At 34.3% G+C, this 22,646-nt stretch overlaps 1 protein-coding gene across 4 annotated transcripts in view; it reads left to right on the top strand.

Moving 5' to 3' along the window:
- The window catches only part of Ythdc2 (YTH N6-methyladenosine RNA binding protein C2), a 69,694-nt gene that overhangs the window by 3,479 nt on the left and 43,569 nt on the right, over window positions 1–22,646 (top strand). For 3 of the 4 annotated variants that reach the window (XM_074058867.1, XM_074058869.1, XM_074058868.1), the window contains exons 3-12: window positions 6,215–6,411; window positions 7,836–8,035; window positions 13,025–13,191; window positions 14,099–14,201; window positions 15,029–15,185; window positions 18,245–18,352; window positions 19,348–19,496; window positions 20,286–20,421; window positions 21,772–21,898; window positions 22,076–22,141. In XM_074058867.1, the coding sequence (XP_073914968.1) occupies window positions 6,215–6,411; window positions 7,836–8,035; window positions 13,025–13,191; window positions 14,099–14,201; window positions 15,029–15,185; window positions 18,245–18,352; window positions 19,348–19,496; window positions 20,286–20,421; window positions 21,772–21,898; window positions 22,076–22,141 (1,410 nt within the window). The remainder of the gene's footprint in view (window positions 1–6,214; window positions 6,412–7,835; window positions 8,036–13,024; window positions 13,192–14,098; window positions 14,202–15,028; window positions 15,186–18,244; window positions 18,353–19,347; window positions 19,497–20,285; window positions 20,422–21,771; window positions 21,899–22,075; window positions 22,142–22,646) is intronic. The other variant, XM_074058870.1, reaches the window with a different exon arrangement.

Raw genomic sequence — 22,646 nt, forward strand, 5'->3', positions numbered from 1 at the left:
TAAAACTGTTGTTAGGTTCCTAAGCATGTGCATGTTATATATAGTGTATTATGTGGGTAAAATGCTGCACTTGAAAATGAAAGTATACAGCCATAATCCTTTATCCCAAAACACCTGGGCCGAACATGTTTTGAGATTCAGAGCTTTCAGAGATTAGTATTGGGGTGCATTTGTGTGTGTTATACAGTACTCCTAATACGCTATCACTTTTAGTCACGTTAATATTTCTACTGGAATTCACACCAAAATAAAATCTTAATAACCTCATGTTAGTGTAATCAGGCCTTTTGCCAAATAGGATTGCTGCAAACTTTATACAACTTCCAGTTTTCAGAGCTGTTTGGGTTAAAGAGTTGGAGATAGGAGGTTTGGGGCCCGCACTGGAAAATACCTGTTATAAATGCACAGTTCTATTAGCTGCATCATTTCTATGGCTAACTGGGTCTTAAGTTCTAAACTGCACTGTTTTTGATGGTCAGAAATTACTGGTAGAAAAGCAGTCCATTAGAATAGACCAATGGACTAGAGATCAGTAGCATGATCTTTAAAAGATGATCCAGAATAGAGAAACACCTAGGAAAGGAAGGAGCAAGAAAAAAGCCATCAGGCCCAAAAATGGGGAATGAGGGACCTTTTTTAACTTGAGACAGGGTCTTACTGTATAGTCCAGGCTGATCCTAAAAACTGTCATCCTTTTACCTCAGCCTCCTGATTACTGGAATTACAGGTATGTACCACCACATTTGCCTTATATTACATTACTTATTTGCAGCGCTGGGAATTAAACCCAGCACTTCAACCATGCTAGGTAAGCACTGTACCACTAAGCCACATTCCAGCCCTAGGAATGAGTTGACATTGAAGAGCCTGAGAAAGAGAGGAGAAAGGAAAATGCTGCCTCAGGAAATAAGGCCAGGCTGCCTGCTTGTCCTCTTCTTATCCTTTCCTAATAGCTCCAAGCCTTAAGACTCCTTCCCTTTCACTGTCTTTGAGCCAAGTTTGTAGTGCTTATCTGGTGGTCCTGGTGATTTTTCAAATGCTTTGTTTTCTTTTTACAGAGATCTAAGTCACTTTAAATTGACTTCTCAAATCCTTTTCATTTATATGAGAATTTGTACCTGATGCATATTTCATGGGACTTTCTCTTCATTCTTTGGCAAAGATTTTTTTTAAAATCTCCTAGAATTAGTTTCTTGGTTTTTTGTTTGTTTGTTTTAGCATTAGTTTCTTGTTTTAACAAGTTTCCTTTTCTATTTTTTGTTTTTGTGCCTGGGATTACTATAGTTGAGAGGCAACCTGGTGTGAAGTAAAAAGTAGGAAACTTGGTTTCTTTTGGAGTCTCATTGTTTCGTCCTTCACATTTGGTCAGTCCCTTCACTTTGAAGGACTGTCTCTAGAGCTGGGGATGTAGGGATGTAGCTCAGTGGTAGAGAGCGTGCCTAGAATGTGAAAGGCCCTGGATTCAGTTCCCAGTAAACCCCTACCCCCCCCCCCCCCCCCAGAAAACAAAAAACCTTGTTCTTGACATTGTGGTTAAGAAACAGTCTCGTTGTAGTTAAGATTCTATAGCATTCACAGGTTTCTTTTTTTCCTGGTCTATTTTTCCTTTTTGATAGTCTTTCTTTCAAAATGAAGTGTGATAATTTTTTTTTAATCTAAAAAGTTGAATTTACTTTGGTCTTGATTTTTGTTGTTGTTGTTGTTGACACTGGTGTTTGAACTCAGAGTTTTGCACTTACTTGCTAGGTAAGTGCTCTACTAATTGAGTCATACCTCTAGCCCTTTTTGCTTTACTTGTTTTTCAGATAGGGTCTCTCGTTTTTGCTTGGGGCCAGCCTTGGACCACTGTCCTCCTACTTATGCCATTTGTGTAGGTGAGATTACAAGTGTGTGCTATGCGTGCACCCCCATGACCTTTTTTTTTTTTTATTGACATGGGATCTTGCTAACTTTTTGCCTTTGCTGACCCTGAGCTGGGATTCTCCCGATCCTTGCTTCTCAAGTAGCTGTGATTTAAAGGTGTGAGCTACTACACCTATCCTGATTTTGATTACTTTTTATAACTGCTCATCTTTTAGTGAAAATACTCTTCTTGGAGTAATCTCTTTGTTTTGTAATCTTTTGTACATCCTGAAGATTTTTTTTTTTAATTCTAGTCAGGTTTTACACTCAAAATGTCACATCATAATTTGTGTACTTTTTTCCAGTTAAGGTCACTGTGTTTTATTCATAAGCATACAGTTTTCTGACTCTGGCTTGTTTGTAACCAAAACAAAAGCCTTCTCATTTTTTTTCAGTCTAAGTTAGACAAAATGGAATTTACAGACTGAAATTTGTTAGAAACTTATGAAATTAGAAAATACAGAACGTAGAAAAATAGGTTTTCCAATTACATGTTTCACATCCCATGATGCTAAGGTCAATGCTTAATAGGTACTGAAGTACTCTACTTACCCTGCCGCACAAGGACGCCCCTCTCCCCCTTGTACCGTACTGGGGTTTGAACTCAGGGCCTTGCAGTTGGTAGGCAGGTACTCTGCTACTTCCACCTGGCTTTTTAGATTGGGGTTCCTGCTTCCCTTGCCTCCTGCTTTGAAGCCTGTATGCTGCATTCTCTCTCTCCTTCTCCAGGTGAAATAGGAAAATTAAATTTAAAGTAACAAACTTCAGTGAACTGTTGTGTCCAGTGATGATTACAGCAGCTAACACTTTAGCACTCTTACGCAGCAGGCACTGTGCTTAGTGTTTAGATGGATTATCATTTAATCTTCACAACAGTTTTTAACAATTGGAACCCAGAGGCAATTAAAGTTTCCCTGTCACACAGTTGACAAATTGGCAAAGTCAGGATTTGAGCACAGTTAATGTTTAGCTGGTAAAAAAAAACCTTTTTTTTTGAGATAGGGTCTCACTATGTAGCCCAGGCTGGTGTTGAGATTCGCCCACCTCACTGCTGGGACTACAGGTGTTACACTACCATGCTTGGCTGTAGCTAGTTAACATTTTCCCTGTGAGTTTATAATGGTGTACTTGGTGCTGTGAAGAGTTAGAAGGAAAATATGACAGATCTCATCTTCAACTTACTTAAACTTCATTAAGATACACAAAGAACAAATTTAGCATAAACTAATGACTGTTACATGAAAGCAGCATGTTCATTTTCATGACAAAATAAAGTTAATTGGTTTATTAGTTTCTAAGTCATAAAAAAGTACTCATTAATATGACACAGACTTTAATTCTGCAATACTGGGGAGGAAATGTTTCAGAACTAGCCCTTTGCACACGTCTGCCTGATGCAAGCACAAGTTATAGGGATATGAGTAAGTACTTAGAAGATAGCAAATGGGTACCTAATAATTTTCACTAATTCACTCACTCCTTGGTGGCTGTCAGCTTTTTAGTAGTTATTTCCAGTTTGGTTCTTGAGGTGATCTTTTAAATTGGTCTCAGATTTGAAAAATAGGGCAAGTAGAGGCACAGGGATATGTTTGACAAAAGTGTCCAGTAACATGCTCAGTAAATTGATAAATTGATTAGTATTCAAATTATATGAAATTTGAATAGTTATATCATCATTTTTCCTTTTTGGGGCAGAGGGTACTAGGGATTGAACCCAGGGCTTCATGCACCCTGGGCTCCGTGCTTTACCTCTGAGTGACATCTCCAGCCTCATCATTGTTCTTTAAAAGGAAGAAGTCATTGAATTGCCAGAACTTTACTTTTACCATTTGAAAGCCAGAAGTTATGATATTCTTATTTGTAATTTTATTACATTTAGTTAATTTTTCTTTTAATTAGAAAATAATAATTGTGTATATTTATGGAGTGTGATGTGATACTTTGAAGCACACATTATGGAAATCGTGGTAATTAGTGCATTCATCACCTCAAATTTTATTTCTTTGTGGTGTAAACATTTAAAATCTTCTTGTAGCTGCTTGGAAATGTACAATATCTTAAACTGAGTGTGGTGACACATGTCTATAATCCTAGCATTTGGGAGACTGAGGCAAAAGGATCAATGAGTTTGGAACTAGCCTTCTTGTGAAGTTCATCTATCCAGAATCTTTTCTATATGGGCAGCTAGTTTGTAGCTAATTTTGCTTTGGAAAGAGGACTTTGTATATTTTTTCCTCGAAGCATAATGTCAGTTACCTTTAATGAATACATGATGAGGAAATTTCAGTGGTTTAGTTTACATAGTTATACACATTTCAACTTAGTATTTTCGTTCCCATAACAATGACGTAAATAGTTTATGAATCTTTTTATGCTACATCATTGCAACTGAAGGCAGCCCATGCTAGGAAGGTTTTAGTTTGATCCATTATTTTGGTTGTGGTGTTACGAGGAAAGAGTGTATTTTATTCACTTTTATAATTTCATCTCCTGCTATAATGCTGGTATAGATAGTAAGTGCTCAATTAAAACATGCTGAATAATTGAATAAATGAATAAAACAAAATTAAAGGTGAAACATAGCAAAACCTTCCCTGAGATACTTTTAAGAAAATAGAAACATGTTGAACTCATACATTAACTAGGTTTATTAACTAGTATTCAGCAAATGTTTGAGAGTTAGAATGATTTATTTTTGACGATAAAACTAGTACGCTGAAAGGTTATTATTAGGTGAACACTAGTCTCCTGACTTATGCTCTAATGCTTATTTCAGTGTACTTGCTACCTTCTGTAGTTAAACTTTTATGAACGGCACAGAGGGAATGATAATTGACTTTGCAACAACTATCCTGAAGTTTTAGAGGGATCCATGGGAAAAGCACCTTAGAGAACATCTGTAGAATTCAGTAATTCTGCTTTAGTATGGAAGTAACTAAAATATGTAGATCAGGTTAAAATTTAACTTATTTAAAGTATCACTAAGTACTTAAGGAGTAGATGACTACATAGAAAGCTTGCAATGCATTAAAGTATGCAGTAAAGAATACCGGAAATTAAAAAGCTTGGTAAAATGAAAGCCTCACCTAGAAGACTTATTGGCTAAAACTGTGTAGGTTAATCAGTTTAGTATTCTTAGAGTGAAGATATTGTAGACAAAATTTAATTCTAATGAAAATCAGGGAAATTATAAAATACATGTAATTTTCATTATACTTGTGGTTGTGCTGCTCATTTCTATAATATGGTAGTGACATTAACAAATAGTAAAAATTTTGTGAAATATTTTGAGTAACTTTTTTAATTTAAGAAATGATACTGTTTCCTGACTCTAATTATAATAGCTTTTATTAACTTAGAACCCACTCTGTAACAAATGCAGTAGTCTCTAATCTTAATTATTTGAATAGTTCTTTGAAGTAGGTATTATAGTTGCTATTGTTATCTTAGGTTCAGAGCTATTAAATAATTTGCTTGTGGTCCCACAGCTAGTAAATGGTAGAGCTGGGTTTCATACCTAGGTCTGTGTGCCTTGAGAGCCTGAGCTCTTAACCAGTACTACACTTCTAGTCTACAGGCATGTATTATTAAATCATTCACATTTGGGAACTTCCTGTGTGTATAACATGTTACCTAATACTTTGGAGCTCTAGAAGTAAAAAAGACATTATTAGTTCTTTGGTAGTTGAGGAAACAAATAGACCTCCTTCAGGTAACTTACTTGAAAACAGTTATAGATCATTACCTTACAATTGAAGGGCAGAGCCAGAAGCTTTGAAAAATTTCTTTCATTTAAAAAAATATGTACTTGAAGTAGTGATCAGTTATTCTGTTACGCATTTTGGTCCAACCACTGAAATTGGCTCTCTTAACAGGTTTTCATGGGAGTGTGACATTGCCAGCCTGCTGTGGAAGCATTCAGTGGGACATACCCATCTGAACAGTCAACTATTACTTTTTCATTATCATTTTTAGATGCTTTTGTTCAGATTTTTTTCTCCTTCTGTATGCTTCCCAGCATGTGTTAACTGGTGATGTTTCATCCACCATGAAGTCTGCTAAAGAGAAACTAACACTGTGGGTAAGTAAGCCTTTTTTTGCAGCATTTTGAAATTTTAATCGAAAACAATCTAGGGCCACTTGAACCCAAAATATTTCTTTACTGAAATTTTTAGGAGTTTTAGCATTTTATCCCAAAGTATTTGATTTTTTTTCATTGTTTTGCTTGAGACATATTTTCTAAGTAGGCATACTTCAATATGTGAACAAGTTGACTATATGTAGTAAATAAATGATTTTTATTAATATTCAGAAAGGGAGCAAATAGATACCTAACTGTGAAGAAGAAAGATGGATCAGAAACAGCTCATGCAATGATGACCTGTAATTTGACTCATAACACAAAACATGCTGTTAGGAGCCTTATTCAGAGATTTCCTGTCACCAATAAAGAGCGTACTGAACTTCTGCCTAAAACAGAAAGAGGAAATGTGTTTGCAGTTGAAGCTGGTATGTATTTTCTGGGAGCTTCCTTGTTTACCCTGTGATTTGATGACTGTTCACTTCCATTTCAGATTTATTTAAAAGACTAATTGAAATAAGTTTTCTCAGTGTTTGTAGCATGTTAGAAATGATCAAGTTGTGAAAAATTTGGAACAAAATGCAATGTTAAGGCATGTCATAGAGTTGAACAAAGCGTTTTGTTTTTTAAAGTGTTATAACGATACTATTGAGCGTTTTTTGTATGCTAGGCCGTATACTAACCCTTTACGTAGAGCCTCATAGCTACCTTTGCAAGCTAAGAATTTCCCCTATTTCAAAGATGAAGAAACGGTAGCTCAGAGGAGTGAAATAATTTAAGGTCCCTCAACTAGCCAGTATAGAGCTGGGATTTGACTCCAAAGACTGGGCTTTCATAGAAAAGCCCTATGTATTCATAGGACAGCCTATATACTACAGTGGCATAGTCACTAATGAGAGATTTTTGAATTGGGACTTGTCCTGCTGAGGGATGGGGCAGAATCTTTAGTCCATTAAATTGCTCAAAGGTAGATAAGTAATGTGTTTATTGCAAAATGAAGTTGTTATTTGGAAAAATAACTTCTAAAGTGAGAAAATTGTTTTTTATTGCCTATATTTACAGAATCTACATGATTATACCTGTAGGAGCAGGTTCACATCATATAGAAAATATATGGTCCTACATATCAAAGGGATGTTTGTTTTGTGATGCTGAGGATTGAACCCATGGCCTCTGTATGCTAGGCCAGTGTTCTTCTGCTGAGCTGTATGCCCTGCCCTGAAGAACTTGTTTTAAATACAGGCACACAAACATTTTAGCTACGTGGAGATTGTAAAACATGCCTTCTTCCTGCTTGCTTAGCTAAAAATGGATATTTGCTAAAATTCTCAAGTAGGAAATTTGTTAAACATTAGGACCTTGTATTTACACACATTATTTAATCATACATGAATGATGAGAAAACTCCTTTCCCTTCTTGTAATGTGTTTTTATATTAACATGTAACATGTCTTACAAGTATAATGCACATTGTTTGCTACTATAAAATTTTAATTTTCTGTGACAGTAGTGATAGAAACTTATAGCAAACCTGAAAATAAATTAGGTTAACAAAACTGTGCTTTGTTTCTAATGGTTATCCAACTGATTAATTTTGATTCATTTTCATACATTATGCATCAGAAGTACTTTTGAAAGAAGTACTTTTTTGAAAGTACTTTGTAATTGTGCTGACATCTGTAACATGCTCTATGTGAATAGTAAGGGTGGGAGTAAAGCTGAGGCATTGCTAGCTAACTTTGTGTAGATTACAGATGAAACACTTGAGGAATTACATAACAATTACTTATCTTTATTTTTAATACTTTTTCAGTTGATCATTAATTTTTTGTTCTTTTGTTCATTTTTAAAGAAAACCGAGAAATGAGCAAGACAAGTGGGCGACTCAACAATGGCATCCCTCAAGTCCCAGTGAAAAGAGGAGAGTCTGAATTTGACTCCTTCAGGCAGTCCTTGCCAGTGTTTGAGAAACAAGAAGAAATTGTTAAAATAATTAAGGAAAATAAAGTAGTTTTGATTGTAGGAGAAACTGGGTCTGGAAAGACCACACAGGTTTGTTTCTCCTTTGTTGTTTATAGAAAAAAATATTTATCCCATGCTGTAGTTTGTTTGGTTTTTTTTTTTGGTGGTACTGGGGTTTGAACTTAGGGCGTGGTACTTGCTAAAGCAAGTGCTCTATTACTTGAGACACTCTGCCAGCTCTCCCATGCTATAGTTTTATGTCAAATATATCCTACATGTGTTTAAAAACAGCAACTTGTGGTTATTATTCTAAACAGACATAATTATTACTGGGAGTATTCTTTTTTTTTGAGAATATATAGGAAGGAAATGTTTTTAAATTATTTATTTTAATAAAACAAAGGTGAGGATGCAATTTGGTGTCATGGGAGGAACTTGGGATTTGGCCTGGATTCAAATTCCAGTTTTATCACTTAATTGGGTGTGAAGTTTTAGGTTAGTTTTTAACTTCTGTGAGCCAGAGTTCATTTATAAAATGGGACTAATAATTATTATCTTTTGGGTAAGGCTTAGAGATAATCTCTATAAAGTGATTCATAGTGCTACAGTTGACATCTAATGGTCAAATTTGCTCATACTGCAACCATTATTATTAAAACTTTTACTAAAGTCTCTGATGAAATAAAACAGAATGTAAAGTAATGTCATTAGCCGGTTTCATCTTGTCTTTCTTTCATGGTATTAGGAAGTTAAGGGCCTTTTGGACTTACGTTCATGGCGTAAAACACATTTGTGAGAAATACTTTATAGGCAGTGAAAGAATCGTGATTCTTCTGCTACCCTGTCTTCATTATTGTCAGTGAAACTTGGAATACGTTTCTGTGTTTTTTTGGGGGAGGGAGGGTGTTTATGTGTTTTGTTTTTGTTCTTTTTACAGCATATATATGTGTATCTATCTATCTGTCAACTTGTATACTGTATATATTTATCTCTATATCAATATATATACTGTATATATTCATATAAATATATATATAGATTATATAAATAAAACATAACATATGTTTTAAAAAACAAACACATTCCACCTGGGCGTGGTGGCTCAATGCCTATACTTGGGAGGCAGAGATTGCAAGAATTTTCATTGTAGGCCAGCCCAGACAAAAAAGGTTGAGACCCATTTCAGCCAATGGCTGGGCACAGTTGTGGTGCACCTGTCATCCCAGCTACATTGGGAAGCACAAATAGGATCCTGGTCCAGGCTGACCTGTGCATAAAGCAAGACCCTGTCTCAGAAATAACCAATGCAGGAAGGCTGGCAGAGTGGCTCAAGTGGTAGACCACATGCCTAGCTAGTGCAAGCCCAGAGTTCAACCCTCAATACCACCAAAAAGAAAAAAACCCTTCATAGCATCGATAATGTATTTTAAAAAACAAACAAGGGATAATGATGTGCATACATTTTTGTGTCTTTTGTCACTTGAAAAATTGGATATTTTTCGTGTAAGTATTTAGAGATAAATCATTTTAAAAATAACTGCATAGTGTTACTGAACATTTTTATAATAAAAAGTGACAGTTTACTGTGTGCTGAGTTTTTTTGCAAGGATTATCTTGTTTTAGTCTCTTTGTAAACTGAAGTAGATTTTTATTATCTCTTTTTATAGGTAAGGAATAAAAACTAAAACTTATAGATGTTAGTCTGTGCTGGTTAATGGAAGTAGCCCTTGTTAACCTAAGTAGGAAGTGGCACAACAGGAATTTTATTCTTACCTTGTTTTCCAATACTTCTTTTTTTGGGAGTTTCAATAGGATAAGTTCTTAGAAGTGTAAATGCCAGACTAAAGATATTGCAGTTAAAAATTTAGTAGATTACTAGTTAATGTATGAAAATGAGTTAATATACTGAAGCACTATTAAAAGTATTGGAAGTTCCTGTTTCTCAGAAGCTTGGGCCAGAATGGCTACACACGCGTGTGGTTTTTGTGTACACGTGATTTGTATATGTTTTAGTATGTTTTACCTTTCTCAATCTGATGAACAAAAAAATGTTTTAATTTGCACTGATTTGATTTTTTAGGGAGTTGAATATCTTCATTTACCTGTTACCTGTTTATCTTCTGTGGGCTTCTTTTTCTTTTTTTTTTTTTCTGAGTCAGGATTTTGCTTTGTAGTCCATGCTGGCCTAGAACTTACTATGTAATCCATGCTGGTTTCAAAGTCATGATCCTCAGCCTCAGCCTCCTTAGTGCTGGAATTACAGGAGTGAGCTGCCGTGTCTGACTTGTGAATTTCTTATTTCCCATTTTCTTTTTGGCTCATTTTGAATTTAGTTTTGAGAGTGCTTTATAAATGTTATGGATATGTGCCTACTGTCTGTTAAACATCTTAAAAATAATTTCTAATTTTTTGGTTTTAGCTTTGCTAATTATACCTTGTTGTTTTGCACTAAATGCTGAGTCAGATTTTTTGGGGGTGGGGGGGTAGGGTTGGGGTTGGATCACACCAAGGAAGGCATTTCCTACCTCAAAACTAAAAAAACAACAAAACAGTTTCTTATAAATATTTTATTTTAACATTTTTATTTAAAAAGTTCTTTATGAATTTCATTATATCCTATCAGGTAGATGTCTCTGTTTTTCTTTATGTCAATATTTAGTTGTGCAAATACAACTTTTACTTGATAATCTCTCCTTACCACTTGATTTAACATGCCGTTTTTGATCAAATAATAAGTTTTTATAGTACCTAGGTCTATTTCTGAGTTTTTGCTTTGTTTCTTTAATCCCATCATCTCTTCCTGCACCCAGATCCTGTGTTTTGCTTTTTGTAGTTTACAGTATACAGCATAATATTCTTCATTACCGTAAGCATATTATAGTTGTATCATGGGTATGTATTTTGACATTTATGTAAGTGCTTACAAGATATCTTAATCACCCCTCCATCTTTGTTCTTATCTCCTACTTGTTTCAAGTGGTTGTCCTGGAGTTTGCAATAGGCACTTGTAACTAATCCAAGTCCACCTTCAGATAACACTACCACTTCACTAGTAGTGTGAATACCTTAAATAAAGTGGTGCTGATTCCTCCCTCCTGTCCCTTATGTTATTACTGTCATTCATTTCATTTTATTTATTTATAAGCATGTATTTATGTATACACACCTACAAGATACATAAACATGTAATGAAAGAATCATTATTATTATTATTATTATTTTGAAGAAACCATTCCCGGTTACGTCAATTAAGAAAAAGGAAATTAAGTTTTTATTTTTACCTTCACTTACTCCTTTGATGTTCTTCATTTCTTTATAAAGATCTGAGTTCCTGGCCTATATTATTTTCCTTTTCTTTAAAACTTTTTTTTAAAAACATTTTTTGCAATGCATATTTACTGTCAACAAATATCTTCAGTTTTTGTTCATTTGAGAAAGTCTTTACTCCGCTTTTGAAGGATAATTTTGCAAGATACAGAACTCTAAGTTGGTGGACTTTTCTCCCCTCTCAATATTTTACTTCCCTCTATTCTTTTCTTACTTGCATGGTTTCTGAGAAGTCAGAGGTAGTTTTTTTTTTTATCTTTGCTCTTCATATGTAAGGTGTTTTTCATATGTAAGGTGTTTGGTGCTTTGTCTTTCAGGATTTTTTTTCTTTATCTTTGAATTTCTATAGATTGAAAATGATACACATACCTTTTAAAATATTTCTTTGTAGTTTTTAATGTATTTATGCTTCTAGATGAACTAACATTTAAGACATTATGAAAAGATGTTCATTTCACTACAGTTGAAGGCGAAAGCCAAAATAACTATGTTTAACAATCAGATTGGTTATTTTAACACATGTAATTTAAGAAATGACAACATGTGGGATGTTTTTAAAAGACTTATCTGAGCTTCTCTAAATAAACTTTTATTGTGGAAAAAAATTTGATGATACCTTGTATTGATGTGGGTGTTGGAAAACAGCCCTTCTGTTTTGTTGGTAGTATTGGTTCGGAGCACAATTTGATAATTTTTTCTATCTAGAAGTGGATATACTCTGGACATTTTTACTGCCTGCTAGTGATTTATAATTTGTATATCTTTGCAAAAATACATGAAGATGGAGTTCACTGCAGCACTGTTTTTTAATAGCAAGCATCAACATGAGTAACCACCTGAAAAAAGGAAATTGTGCCGTGTTTGGAGTAGGTAGAGGTGATGTTAAATGAAAACTGAAAATTATGACCATTAAGTACACTAACAGTGAATAAAAAGCCTGTTTATATACATTTTCTGAATTTTGAATTGTTTTTCTTGAAAGCGTTCATAAGAAACTTAAAAATAGATAATCTTACGGTGAACAGGTGTTGGTGGTAAGGGTGGATGAGACTTTGAACTTTAAGTTTTTATGACCTGCTTGAATTTTATTTATAGACAGTTGTAGTCCTGGAATTATAGGCTATTTTTGTTATCTTTATGCTTTAAACTATTTTAAAAATCACAGGCTAGGAATGGTGGCACATGCCTGTGATCTCAACTACTTGGGAGGCAGAGCTAGGAGGATTGCATTCTAAGGCCTGCCCTTGGCAAATACATGAGACCATAATCTAAAGAATAAAGCAAAAAAGGGCTGGGGGTATGACTCAACTGGTAGAGGTATAAGGCAACAGGTTTAAACCCTAGTTCTTCCAAAAAAAAATTACTGTGGAATTTTGTCATTTCATTGTCTATAGAATAATTTGGGGAAGAGTTAATGATTTCACAGTAGTGATTATTCCGGGAATATATTTCTTTATATATTCAGGTTTTTCGTGGTTATCAGCAGTATTTGATTGTTTTCTTGTCTTAAATATTTTTGGTAAGTTTGGTTTTGAATAGTTTTAGTTTTCGTTGTGAACGAGATCTTTTAAAATTACATTTTCTAGCTGATTATTACCATTTACATGAAAGTTGTCCATCTTCTGGTTGTTTTATATTTGGACATGTTACAGAACTTTTATGTTTTATGCTTTTTCAGTTGATTCATTTGAGTTTTTCTGGATATGCAAAAATGGCGTGGCATTTCATAGTATTTCAAAACTTCTGTTTCAGATTCCTCAGTTCCTTTTAGATGATTGCTTTAAAAATGGTATCCCCTGTCGTATATTTTGTACTCAACCAAGACGACTAGCAGCTATTGCTGTGGCTGAACGAGTTGCTGCAGAGAGAAGGGAAAGGATTGGTCAAACAATTGGTTATCAGATCCGATTGGAAAGCAGGTAAAGACAGTCCTATCTTTTCTCATGCTTAGAAAAGACTAAATGAATACATTTCACTAAAGTAGTGGATGTGTTAGTTGAAAAGTTAAATGATCATTTTGTGTTAAGTGTATCTGGATGTTGATGTCATGCCTTACACTTACTGAGCTTTTGGATAAATAATTTGAAAATCAGTTTGGACCGGATACTCAAATTCCTTTTCATAGTTTCGTGATCAAGTGCAAGTAACTTCACCTTGCCAAGCCTCAGTTTCCTCTGTAAAATGAAGATAATAAAGCATGTAGGGCACAGGTTTGATGTGCACTTTATGGTAAGAACTCAATAAATGTTAGAGACTGAGTTTTAATGTCATTAGTACAGGTCGAGTGTCCTATGTCAGAAATGCTTAGGACAGAAGTGTATCAGATTTTGGAGGTTTTTTAGATGTTGGGATATTTGTATACACTTTACTGGTTGAGCATCCATAATTTGAAATGCTCTGAAATTGGAAACTTACGAACACTCTGGACTTTAGATTTTTGAATTACAAGTGCACAACTTCTAGTAGGCCTAGTTACACCTTGATGAATACTACTGTTTGTTTTTTAGTGACTCAAAAAGTTGATTGCATTTATGATGTGTTTTTCCCCCCCCAAGGAGAAAGTGGTAAGGTTGCTTTTAAGCCTATTTAAGTTCTTTAACAAAATGTGGTATCTAGCTAATAAAAAGCTATTAGTAAGAACGAATTTGTGAGATTGCCTTGCATAAAATGGGTTATTTCATAGAACTTTGCTAACAAGCCATATGTACCGTACACTATCATATTAATAATATTTGTTACAGTATGTATATGACCAGAGTTGAAGGTGATTGTTTTAATTACATAAAAGATTTGTAATTGTGCACTTTATTTTGATTTTTTAAAAAGGGTTTCTCCAAAGACACTTCTGACATTTTGCACTAATGGGGTGCTACTTCGAACGTTGATGGCAGGTGATAGTACATTGTCAACAGTGACACATGTTATTGTGGTAAGAACATCATTGAGTTGGCCATGCATTACCCCAATTGTTTAATGTTTAAATACATACTTACATTTTTAGGATAGGGTAAAAATAAGAACTTACAAGCTATTGTGATCAAGTTATTTTTTGCCTAATTGATACAATTAAGAAAATTGACTAATTTAGAAATAAGTATTTTGTTTTAAGTAAAGGTATTCTTATCCTCCTGTCTTATGGGGAAAAATAAAACAGGTAGTTTTTTAAAATGTGCTGTTCATATGTGAAAATGATGGCACACTTAGCATTCTCCAGAACCAGTAAGTTCTTTTCCATCTCTGAACTTTGTCACCTGGTCCCTCCTTTAGTGTTATGCATTTCTTAGTTGTAAGGGTGTACCTTATAGTCATTTTACTTCATGGTGAAAATGCTAAATTAACCTGCTGATGAAGTAAGAATTATCCTCTTATTAAAACAGTTCTAAGCATTTATCCAGTTTGTATCAGAAAACAATTAGATTAAATTATATAAGCTTTTACTGAGCAGCTTTTGGAAATTTACCTAAACCAAAGGAAGCATGCTTTTTTTTTTTTTTTTTTTTTTTAATGATGAGTGTCTTGCTATGATGCCTGCAATGGCCTTGAACTTGTGGTCTTCCTGCCCTCAGCCTCCTCTGAGTATCTGGGATTATGGGCATGCACTACTGTGCCCAGCCAGAAGCATAATTAAGTTGATTTTGTTTATATTAAAACTGTATTAGACTCTACTAGTTTGTATAAGTCCAGCAATGTCATTATTTTAAAGATTTAGTCATCTGTAACTTTTTGACTGTGTATGGTTTTGTTTGTTTGCTGCAGGATGAAGTGCATGAAAGGGATCGATTTAGTGATTTTTTACTTACAAAGTTAAGAGATTTGTTGCAAAAGCACCCGACTTTGAAACTTATTCTTTCTAGTGCTGCCTTGGATGTAAATCTCTTCATAAGATACTTTGGAAGCTGTCCAGTGATACATAGTGAGTAGAATTACCAGATTTCTTTTGTAATTTTTATGAAAAATAACTTCTGGGTGTGATTATATTTTTTTCTAACACAAATTGGGGAATATTTTGAAGTAGAGTGCATCTGTTTTTGTTCCTTCTGAGTAGACTTTATAGTTACTTCTCTGTTTTTGACCTGTTGTTCTCTATCTATAGCTCTTTGTTGTTGTATAGTAAAACAGTTCTCTAATCTTAAAAAAAATGCTGTGTTTATTTATTTATTTATTTATTTATTTTATGGTACAGGGTTTGAACCCAGAGCTTTTGTGCTTGCTAGGTAGGCACTCTACTGTTTGAGCCATGCCTCCATCCATTTTTGCTCTGGTTACTTTGGAGCTATGCGCTTGCTTTCTGCCCAGGCTGGCCTGGGCCACGATCCTCCTATTTTATTCCTCCTACTGTAGCTGGGATGACAGGCCTGCCCCACTATGCTCAGCTTTTTCTATTCAGATGGAGTCTTACAAACTTTTTGCCCAGTGTGGCCTTGAACCATGATCCTCATCTCAGTCTCCCAAGTAGCTAGAATTACAGGCATGAGTCACTGTTACCTGCACATATGCATTATTTTGACCCTGGATTCCCCTTTAAATTCTGTCCTATGGTTTCTTTCCTTTATCATTGGATCCTTGGAAAAGTAGGCTGCATTGCCATGCTAACTTCTCTTTCACTTCTCAGTACTTTGACATTAACTTTTGCTCTTGTTCTTTAACAAAATCTGGTTTTGCTCCCATTCCTTAAAAAAATGATAAATTCCTCCTTAAAAATTACAAAGGTTGTAGGTATTTATTTCAATGAAATAATATAAAGATTATATAAAGATTATGAACTAAAAAAAGTTCATAGTTGTGTCTGTCCTCTTTTGGCTCTATGTCTTACTTTGCTGCTAGTATGGATTTTAAAGCACTGTGTATATCCTTTCTCAGTTGACCTGATTCTACAGACGTGCAAATATATGTATATACAAGGTTTACAAAAATGAGCACTTACTTGAAGTTTGCCTTATTTATTGGTAATAAATCATAAAAAAAATTGACTGTTCAGTAACTCTGAATCTTATTAGTACCCCTTTTTTTTTTAAATTCAGATTGCTTCTAGATTCTCCTTCCCCACTACTATAAATCATAATAAAATAATTTCCTGTGTTCTTATTTCTAGGGATAAATTCCTGAAAGTGAAATTGCTGAGTAAAATAATGAATAATTTTTATTTTCAACAGTTTTGCTATTTTACTCTTTAAAAGGGCAGAAATGATTTAGATTTTTGAAGTGAGTGGAACTGCTTGTTGTGAGGTCTTGTCAGTATACTTTGGACACTGATTTAATTACCGAGCCTAATACTCAGATTTTAGGCAACAATCTTTCTGTTATTTCTCATGGCCCTGCTCCCCTTTTTTTTTTTAATGCAAAATACTCAGATCCCATAGTTTATTTGGCATCACTGCCTCCTGAGTCTTAGTCTACATTTGGTCATTTTCTGTCTGGGTTTCTTTCTTTTGTGTGATGCTTAAATACTAGTATTCTTTCCCTTGATCCATTTCCTCCTCTCTTTCCATTCACTCTCCTTACTTTCCTTACTACTATTTTCTTTCCTCTCTTTCATGCACTGTATTGTATTCTACTAGCTATTGGATTTGCATGGCTAGTTTTCCAGGAGGCTCTCATTCATTTTCCTGGCTTCTGCTTTCTCTTATATACTCATGATTGTTCTCCAAAGCTTTGGAATGAGACATCTTGTGGGCAGCTCAGTTCTAATACCCCAAACTGAATACCTGGTTTCTTACTATGTTGCTTGAATTGTTTAATCATACTTCTATCAACCTAGTCACCTATGTCTCTTATATTCTTCTTGTAACAGTTTCTTGGATGATTAGGCAAGCAAAAATCTATGTCTACCAATTGAAAGCTTATTTGGACTTCTCATGTTTGATGTGGGGGAAACCAAACTTCAGTTTTCACCAGTCAACCTGTTCTATTTTCAGTTTTCCTTGTGACTCTGAGTAACATCCTTTAAATTTTGCAAGTATTATAGTTAACACTTCCTTCTTTAGCATTCTTTCATATCCAGTTAGTACTGAATTCTGTTTATTTTCTTTCCTGCCTCAGGAATGCTTTTTTTTTTTTTTCATTTGCACTATCACCAGTCTCATTCAAGTTATTGTCATCTATTACTTGAACTATTACAATAATCCCTCCTTGGTTTGATTTCATTCCACTGTCTTTAAATCCATTCTTCACATTGCAGCCAGACTGATCTCTTCTGCAATGGAATTCTGATGACGTGAAGTGCTCTCTTGAGCTTAAATCTTTGACCTTTATTTTAGGACAAAGACCTAAACCCTTAATAGATTAGATAAATCTAATTTGTTTGGGCTCATCTTGAACTCTTATTCCCTCTCCACTTTCCTATTCTCACCATTTTCCAAGTAAGTTGGCCTTTTAGTTTTTTGTTTTTTTCCCACCCTAGGGACTTTGCCCATGCTGGGTTTTCTTCATTACATACTCTCTTCCTTTCCTTAGAGCCTAGTTATTTTACTTATTTTCTTCTCTAGTTTCTCAGTGAGGATGCTTTTCTTGATGCACTCACTTCCTTCTATTATGTACTGTTGTGGTGTCCTGCACTTCTCTCTCATAGGACTCATCACACTTTTTACAACTCCTATTTTTACATTTAGTTCATGTATTGTTTGATTAATGTTTGTCTCCCCTGTTAGTGTGCCTCAAAGAGGTAGGAGGTAGGTCTGTTTCTGCTTGCCATTTGTATTCCTGGTGCCTGATGTGATCCCAGTTATATGATGAGGTAATAAGCACTGGGAAAAACAAAAAGCACCTGAACAGTTGTCTAAAATAAAATGACACTTGTCTATTACAGATTTCTATAAATCGAAGTTCTATTTAAAAGACAGTATCATGAAAGTCACTTGAACTTTTGAATTGCTTTTGGATATTATACTCAAGTTCATCAAACTTGAGATTCTTATGTTTTTATGTGGATTTTCTGTTAGATGCAAATGGAATATTTTTTTAAAATTTGTTTAGTACAGGGAAGACCATTTGAAGTAAAAGAAATGTTTCTGGAAGATATTTTAAGAACTACTGGATATACAAACAAAGAAATGTTAAAGTACAAAAAAGAAAAACAACGAGGTAAGCTTTTTATCAAAGAAATTGCTATGGAAAATTACTTTTTAGAATACTCCAGCCTCCTGTCATGGAGGTACAAAGATACTTGAAGTGTTTTTCACTTCCATATAATTACATAAAATTATGTTATAATATTATCTAAAATGTGCCTTTGCGTTTGTGGTTTATGTCCTGAAGTTGTAATCTGTGGAGAATAATTGAAAGTGGAAGGAACTGGATGCCAGAGATGAGGTTGACTGTATCTGTATCCAAAGAGTCAAGCACTGTTCTAAGGAAGAAATGCAGAATGTGCTGCTGCCACAGCTTATCTCTTAGATGGCAGTGGGAAGTAGATGGAGAGTCCAGAGAGTAGGAACTCAGCGATACATAGGCTTATCTTTCATAAAAATGTCACATTTGCCAAATCTTGATATTACTATGAGATTGCATTTGCATTTTGAATTGAGGATTATTTGCCTATTAAAACATCTCTTCACGTACAATATCTCACCTTTTGGATTAGGATTTAGTTTCCTTTTTCATTTTCATAGTAGACTTGGCTTCAGGCTTTATTCTTCTGTTTACTACCATGTCACCTTAGACAAATATCTTAACTCCTTTGGATTCTCCACTAGAAAAATGTAATTAGCAATGCCTGTTTGACTAGGAAGTATAGAATCACTTGTATATAAATGGTGAAACTTAGAGCTCTCAAAATTTGAAATTTCTGCATTGTAATTGTATATGATTATATTTCAAACAAGTGCCATTGTGTAGAAGTTCAGTAAATGATTTTCTGCAAAGTGCCGTATGACTATTAGTTATTGATTTAAATTATATGTAAAATGTGGATAGAAACACTCTTCTTTTAATTCTGGACTTAGAAGTAAACTTACCAATAGATGAATAGACATTGGCTAACTTTTATGTCATATCAGATTGACTTTAGTTTTTTTAAACAAGGGAATTCATTTTAAAAAGAAAAGGACCTGTTTACTTTTCTTTGATAATTACTTTAGAAGAGAAACAACAAACCACACTTACAGAGTGGTACTCAGCTCAGGAGAATACTTTCAAGCCTGAATCTCAGAGGCAGAGAACTGTTCCAAATGTGACTGAAGAGTATGATGTTTTGGATGATGGTGGTGATGCTGTCTTCAGTCAGTTGGTAAGACCTTGCTGGTTTTACAATGATATTTTGAGTGAAAGTGATATGATAGTTTTTCACTGTGTAACTGAAGGGCAATTTTCCTAGTTTATCTTAGACTATACTGTATTTCTCTCTCTCTCTCTCATTTTAATGGACTGGAGATTGAAAGAGCCTCACAAGCACTCTACTCCTGGTTCTGAACTTTATTTTTTAAAAAAGTATTTAACTTTTTTATTTTTTGAGCATGAGGAGATACATAATCCAGAGATGCTTCCATTTTCATACTAGTGTTTAAAGTTCTAAGACATCCAAATTAACTGTATCTGATTTAAAAAATAATATTTAGAAATTGTTTAGTATAGGGAAGATTCACTTCAATCAGTAATCAGTATTTTTACTGTGTAAATTGTGCTCCCTTCCTTGGGTGCACATTATATTATCTGAAGGGCTTTTAAAGCATTGTGGAATCCCTTCCAGCAGAGATTCTATATACTTGCTATGGAGTGGGACCTGGGTTAGTGCTAAAAAGCTCAAGGTGATGCTTCCTCTGACATGGGCTGGAAGAGGAAGCCACTGGTGTATAGTTACATTTAGCAACATCCTGTCAGAAGCAGTTCATTGATGTTGTGACTGGATCATTGCTCTTTGTTGACATGTTTATTCTCAGATAAAAGACAAATTAAGAACAAGATACAATATTGTTAATGTTTGTAAGATAAAATGAGAACATTCTAGTAGTTCTTGTGGCCATTTTATATTCTTGGTGAGTAAATGGGAAGCATATTCATAATCTGCTTTTTTTTAAAGACAGAAAAAGATGTGAATTGTCTTGAACCATGGTTAATAAAGGAAATGGATGCTTGTCTTTCCGACATATGGCTACACAAAGATGTGGATGCTTTTGCTCAAGTCTTCCACCTTATTTTAACTGAGAATGTTAGTGGTAAGTAATTTTTATTACTCTTGCTGTTTTTTATGGTAGGAGTACAGTTTAGCTTAAAAGTCTATACTACAGGTTTTTTTTGTACAAATAATTTGTTATTTTGGAGTACTTACTTTATTTCAAATTTGTTAACCTAGTGTCTCCAGAATAGTTTCATGAGGTCTGTACACACATGACTGTTACTAACAAAAAATGCTTTTATTTATTTGTGTTGTATACATAGATTGTGTGTGTGTGTGTGTGTGTGTGTGTGTGTGTGTGTGCGTGCACTAGCACCCCCACCCTATCCCTTGGTAAGTAAGAGTTTTGTGACTTCACAAAAAGGAAGAAAAAATAGGTAACAGGACTGGGTATGGTAGTACATAGCAGTAATCCCAAGTACATGCAAGGTAGAGATAGGACTTGCATTTTGACTTCTATTGGATCTACTCTTGAAACCTCATCACTTTTTGAAAAATAATTGATCTTTATTTTGAGAAGTAATATTTCATATTTGAAAGTGTAGATGTTTGTTCAACTCCATTTTTCTAGGATTCTTTTTTCCATTTTAAAAATATTTACTCTGAATATTTTAGCAATCTTATTTGCAAGTTCAGAGATTTCAGATCTGACACATAAGTGCTTCAAAATATTTATGAAGCATTTTAAGTATTTAACTATTATCCTTGACACTCTAGATATTTCATTAGTGACTACTAGATTATTTTGATAATGGCCATTCTATAGACCCAGGTTTCTTCTGTTATGTATAGTTTATACACTTCGCTGAGTCCAGTATTCTAATATCTTAAAAAATTGTCATGAACTTCGCTTGAAGTTTTACTTATTTTTGATTTTTTGAAACAGGGTCTTACTGTGTATCCTAGGTCATTTTTGAGCTTATTACTTTTCCACCTCAGCCTCCCAGTGCTGGTATTAAAGGCATGTCCCACCATGCCTGGCTTTGCCTGAAGTTATTAAGCATTCATTACTGATGAAAATTAGCCTTAAATCTTTAATTATAATATTGTCATTTAGAGATCAAGGAACTATTTAGATTTAAGAATTCAACTTAAGAGTTCTGCAAGTTAGTAGCTTTCATTTTCTGTTGTAATTATATAGGTGAGCTGTCAACAGTTTAATAACCATTTTACCTTCTCTTCCCTTCCCAAGAGAGTCTCTATTCCATCCTGTTTATACAAGGGCCTTTCAATAACAAACTTCTTGGATAATGTAAAGGTTATATAATATATCAAACAAAAGGGCAAGTCCTGGGTTAACTCTGACAATTACTTCTATCACTTAAATTTAAAAAGATAAATAGTTTTAAATAATTTGCAAATTTAACAGTTTATCTTTTCCCTATTTTAGTTGATTACAGACATAGTGAAACCAGTGCAACAGCTCTGATGGTTGCTGCAGGACGAGGCTTTGCAAGTCAAGTAGAGCAGTTAATTAGTATGGGAGCCAATGTCCACAGTAAAGCATCCAATGGCTGGTAATTCTTTGTATAGCTGCACATATATTTTTTATTCTCATTTTTGTCTTTGCACTAAAAGCTATTGTGTAATAATTGCTGGCACAAAATAATTGCTGTGTAAATGGCTTTGAGTGACTAGTTTTATAATTTTGAGAGGAAATTATTTGTCAGTCTTATATTTTTGAACTTTGACAGGATGGCTTTAGATTGGGCTAAACACTTTGGACAGACTGAAATTGTGGATCTTCTAGAATCTTACAGGTAAAACCTCACATAATTTTTATGAATCCTATTTTCTTTAAAAAATGCTAGCCATATAAATCACAGGACATATAAAGGTAGGCTACTTACAGTCTCTTACCCAGAGATTTTTTTTTGTAATTATTAGACATTTTTGTTTATTTTCTTTATATTGTTGATAAGATCCATTGTGTTAAGGTACTTATCTTATTTTTTGCTTTGAAATATGAGAAGGGGCATTTCCAGTTAACCATCATAGATAGGACACATTATTTATCTCTGCATTTCCCCTCAAACCTAACTGACATAAAGATCAAGGAGTATAAAAGGTGTAAATTGTCAAAGTCAAAGACAGTGGCAGAGGACATGGCAACTGAGGAGAGATATTAATGCATTTGGATGATGGGGAGCTAATCAGTATGTGTTGACTTAGCAGACATAAGAAAATCCACCATGCCAAAAACAGACAAACTCTTTTAGCTTCAGCAGTCCCTACTTGTATACTTGGCATGTGTTAATGCTGTAC

Source organism: Castor canadensis, chromosome 16 (assembly GCF_047511655.1).
Source record: "Castor canadensis chromosome 16, mCasCan1.hap1v2, whole genome shotgun sequence".
Taxonomy (NCBI): domain Eukaryota; kingdom Metazoa; phylum Chordata; class Mammalia; order Rodentia; family Castoridae; genus Castor; species Castor canadensis.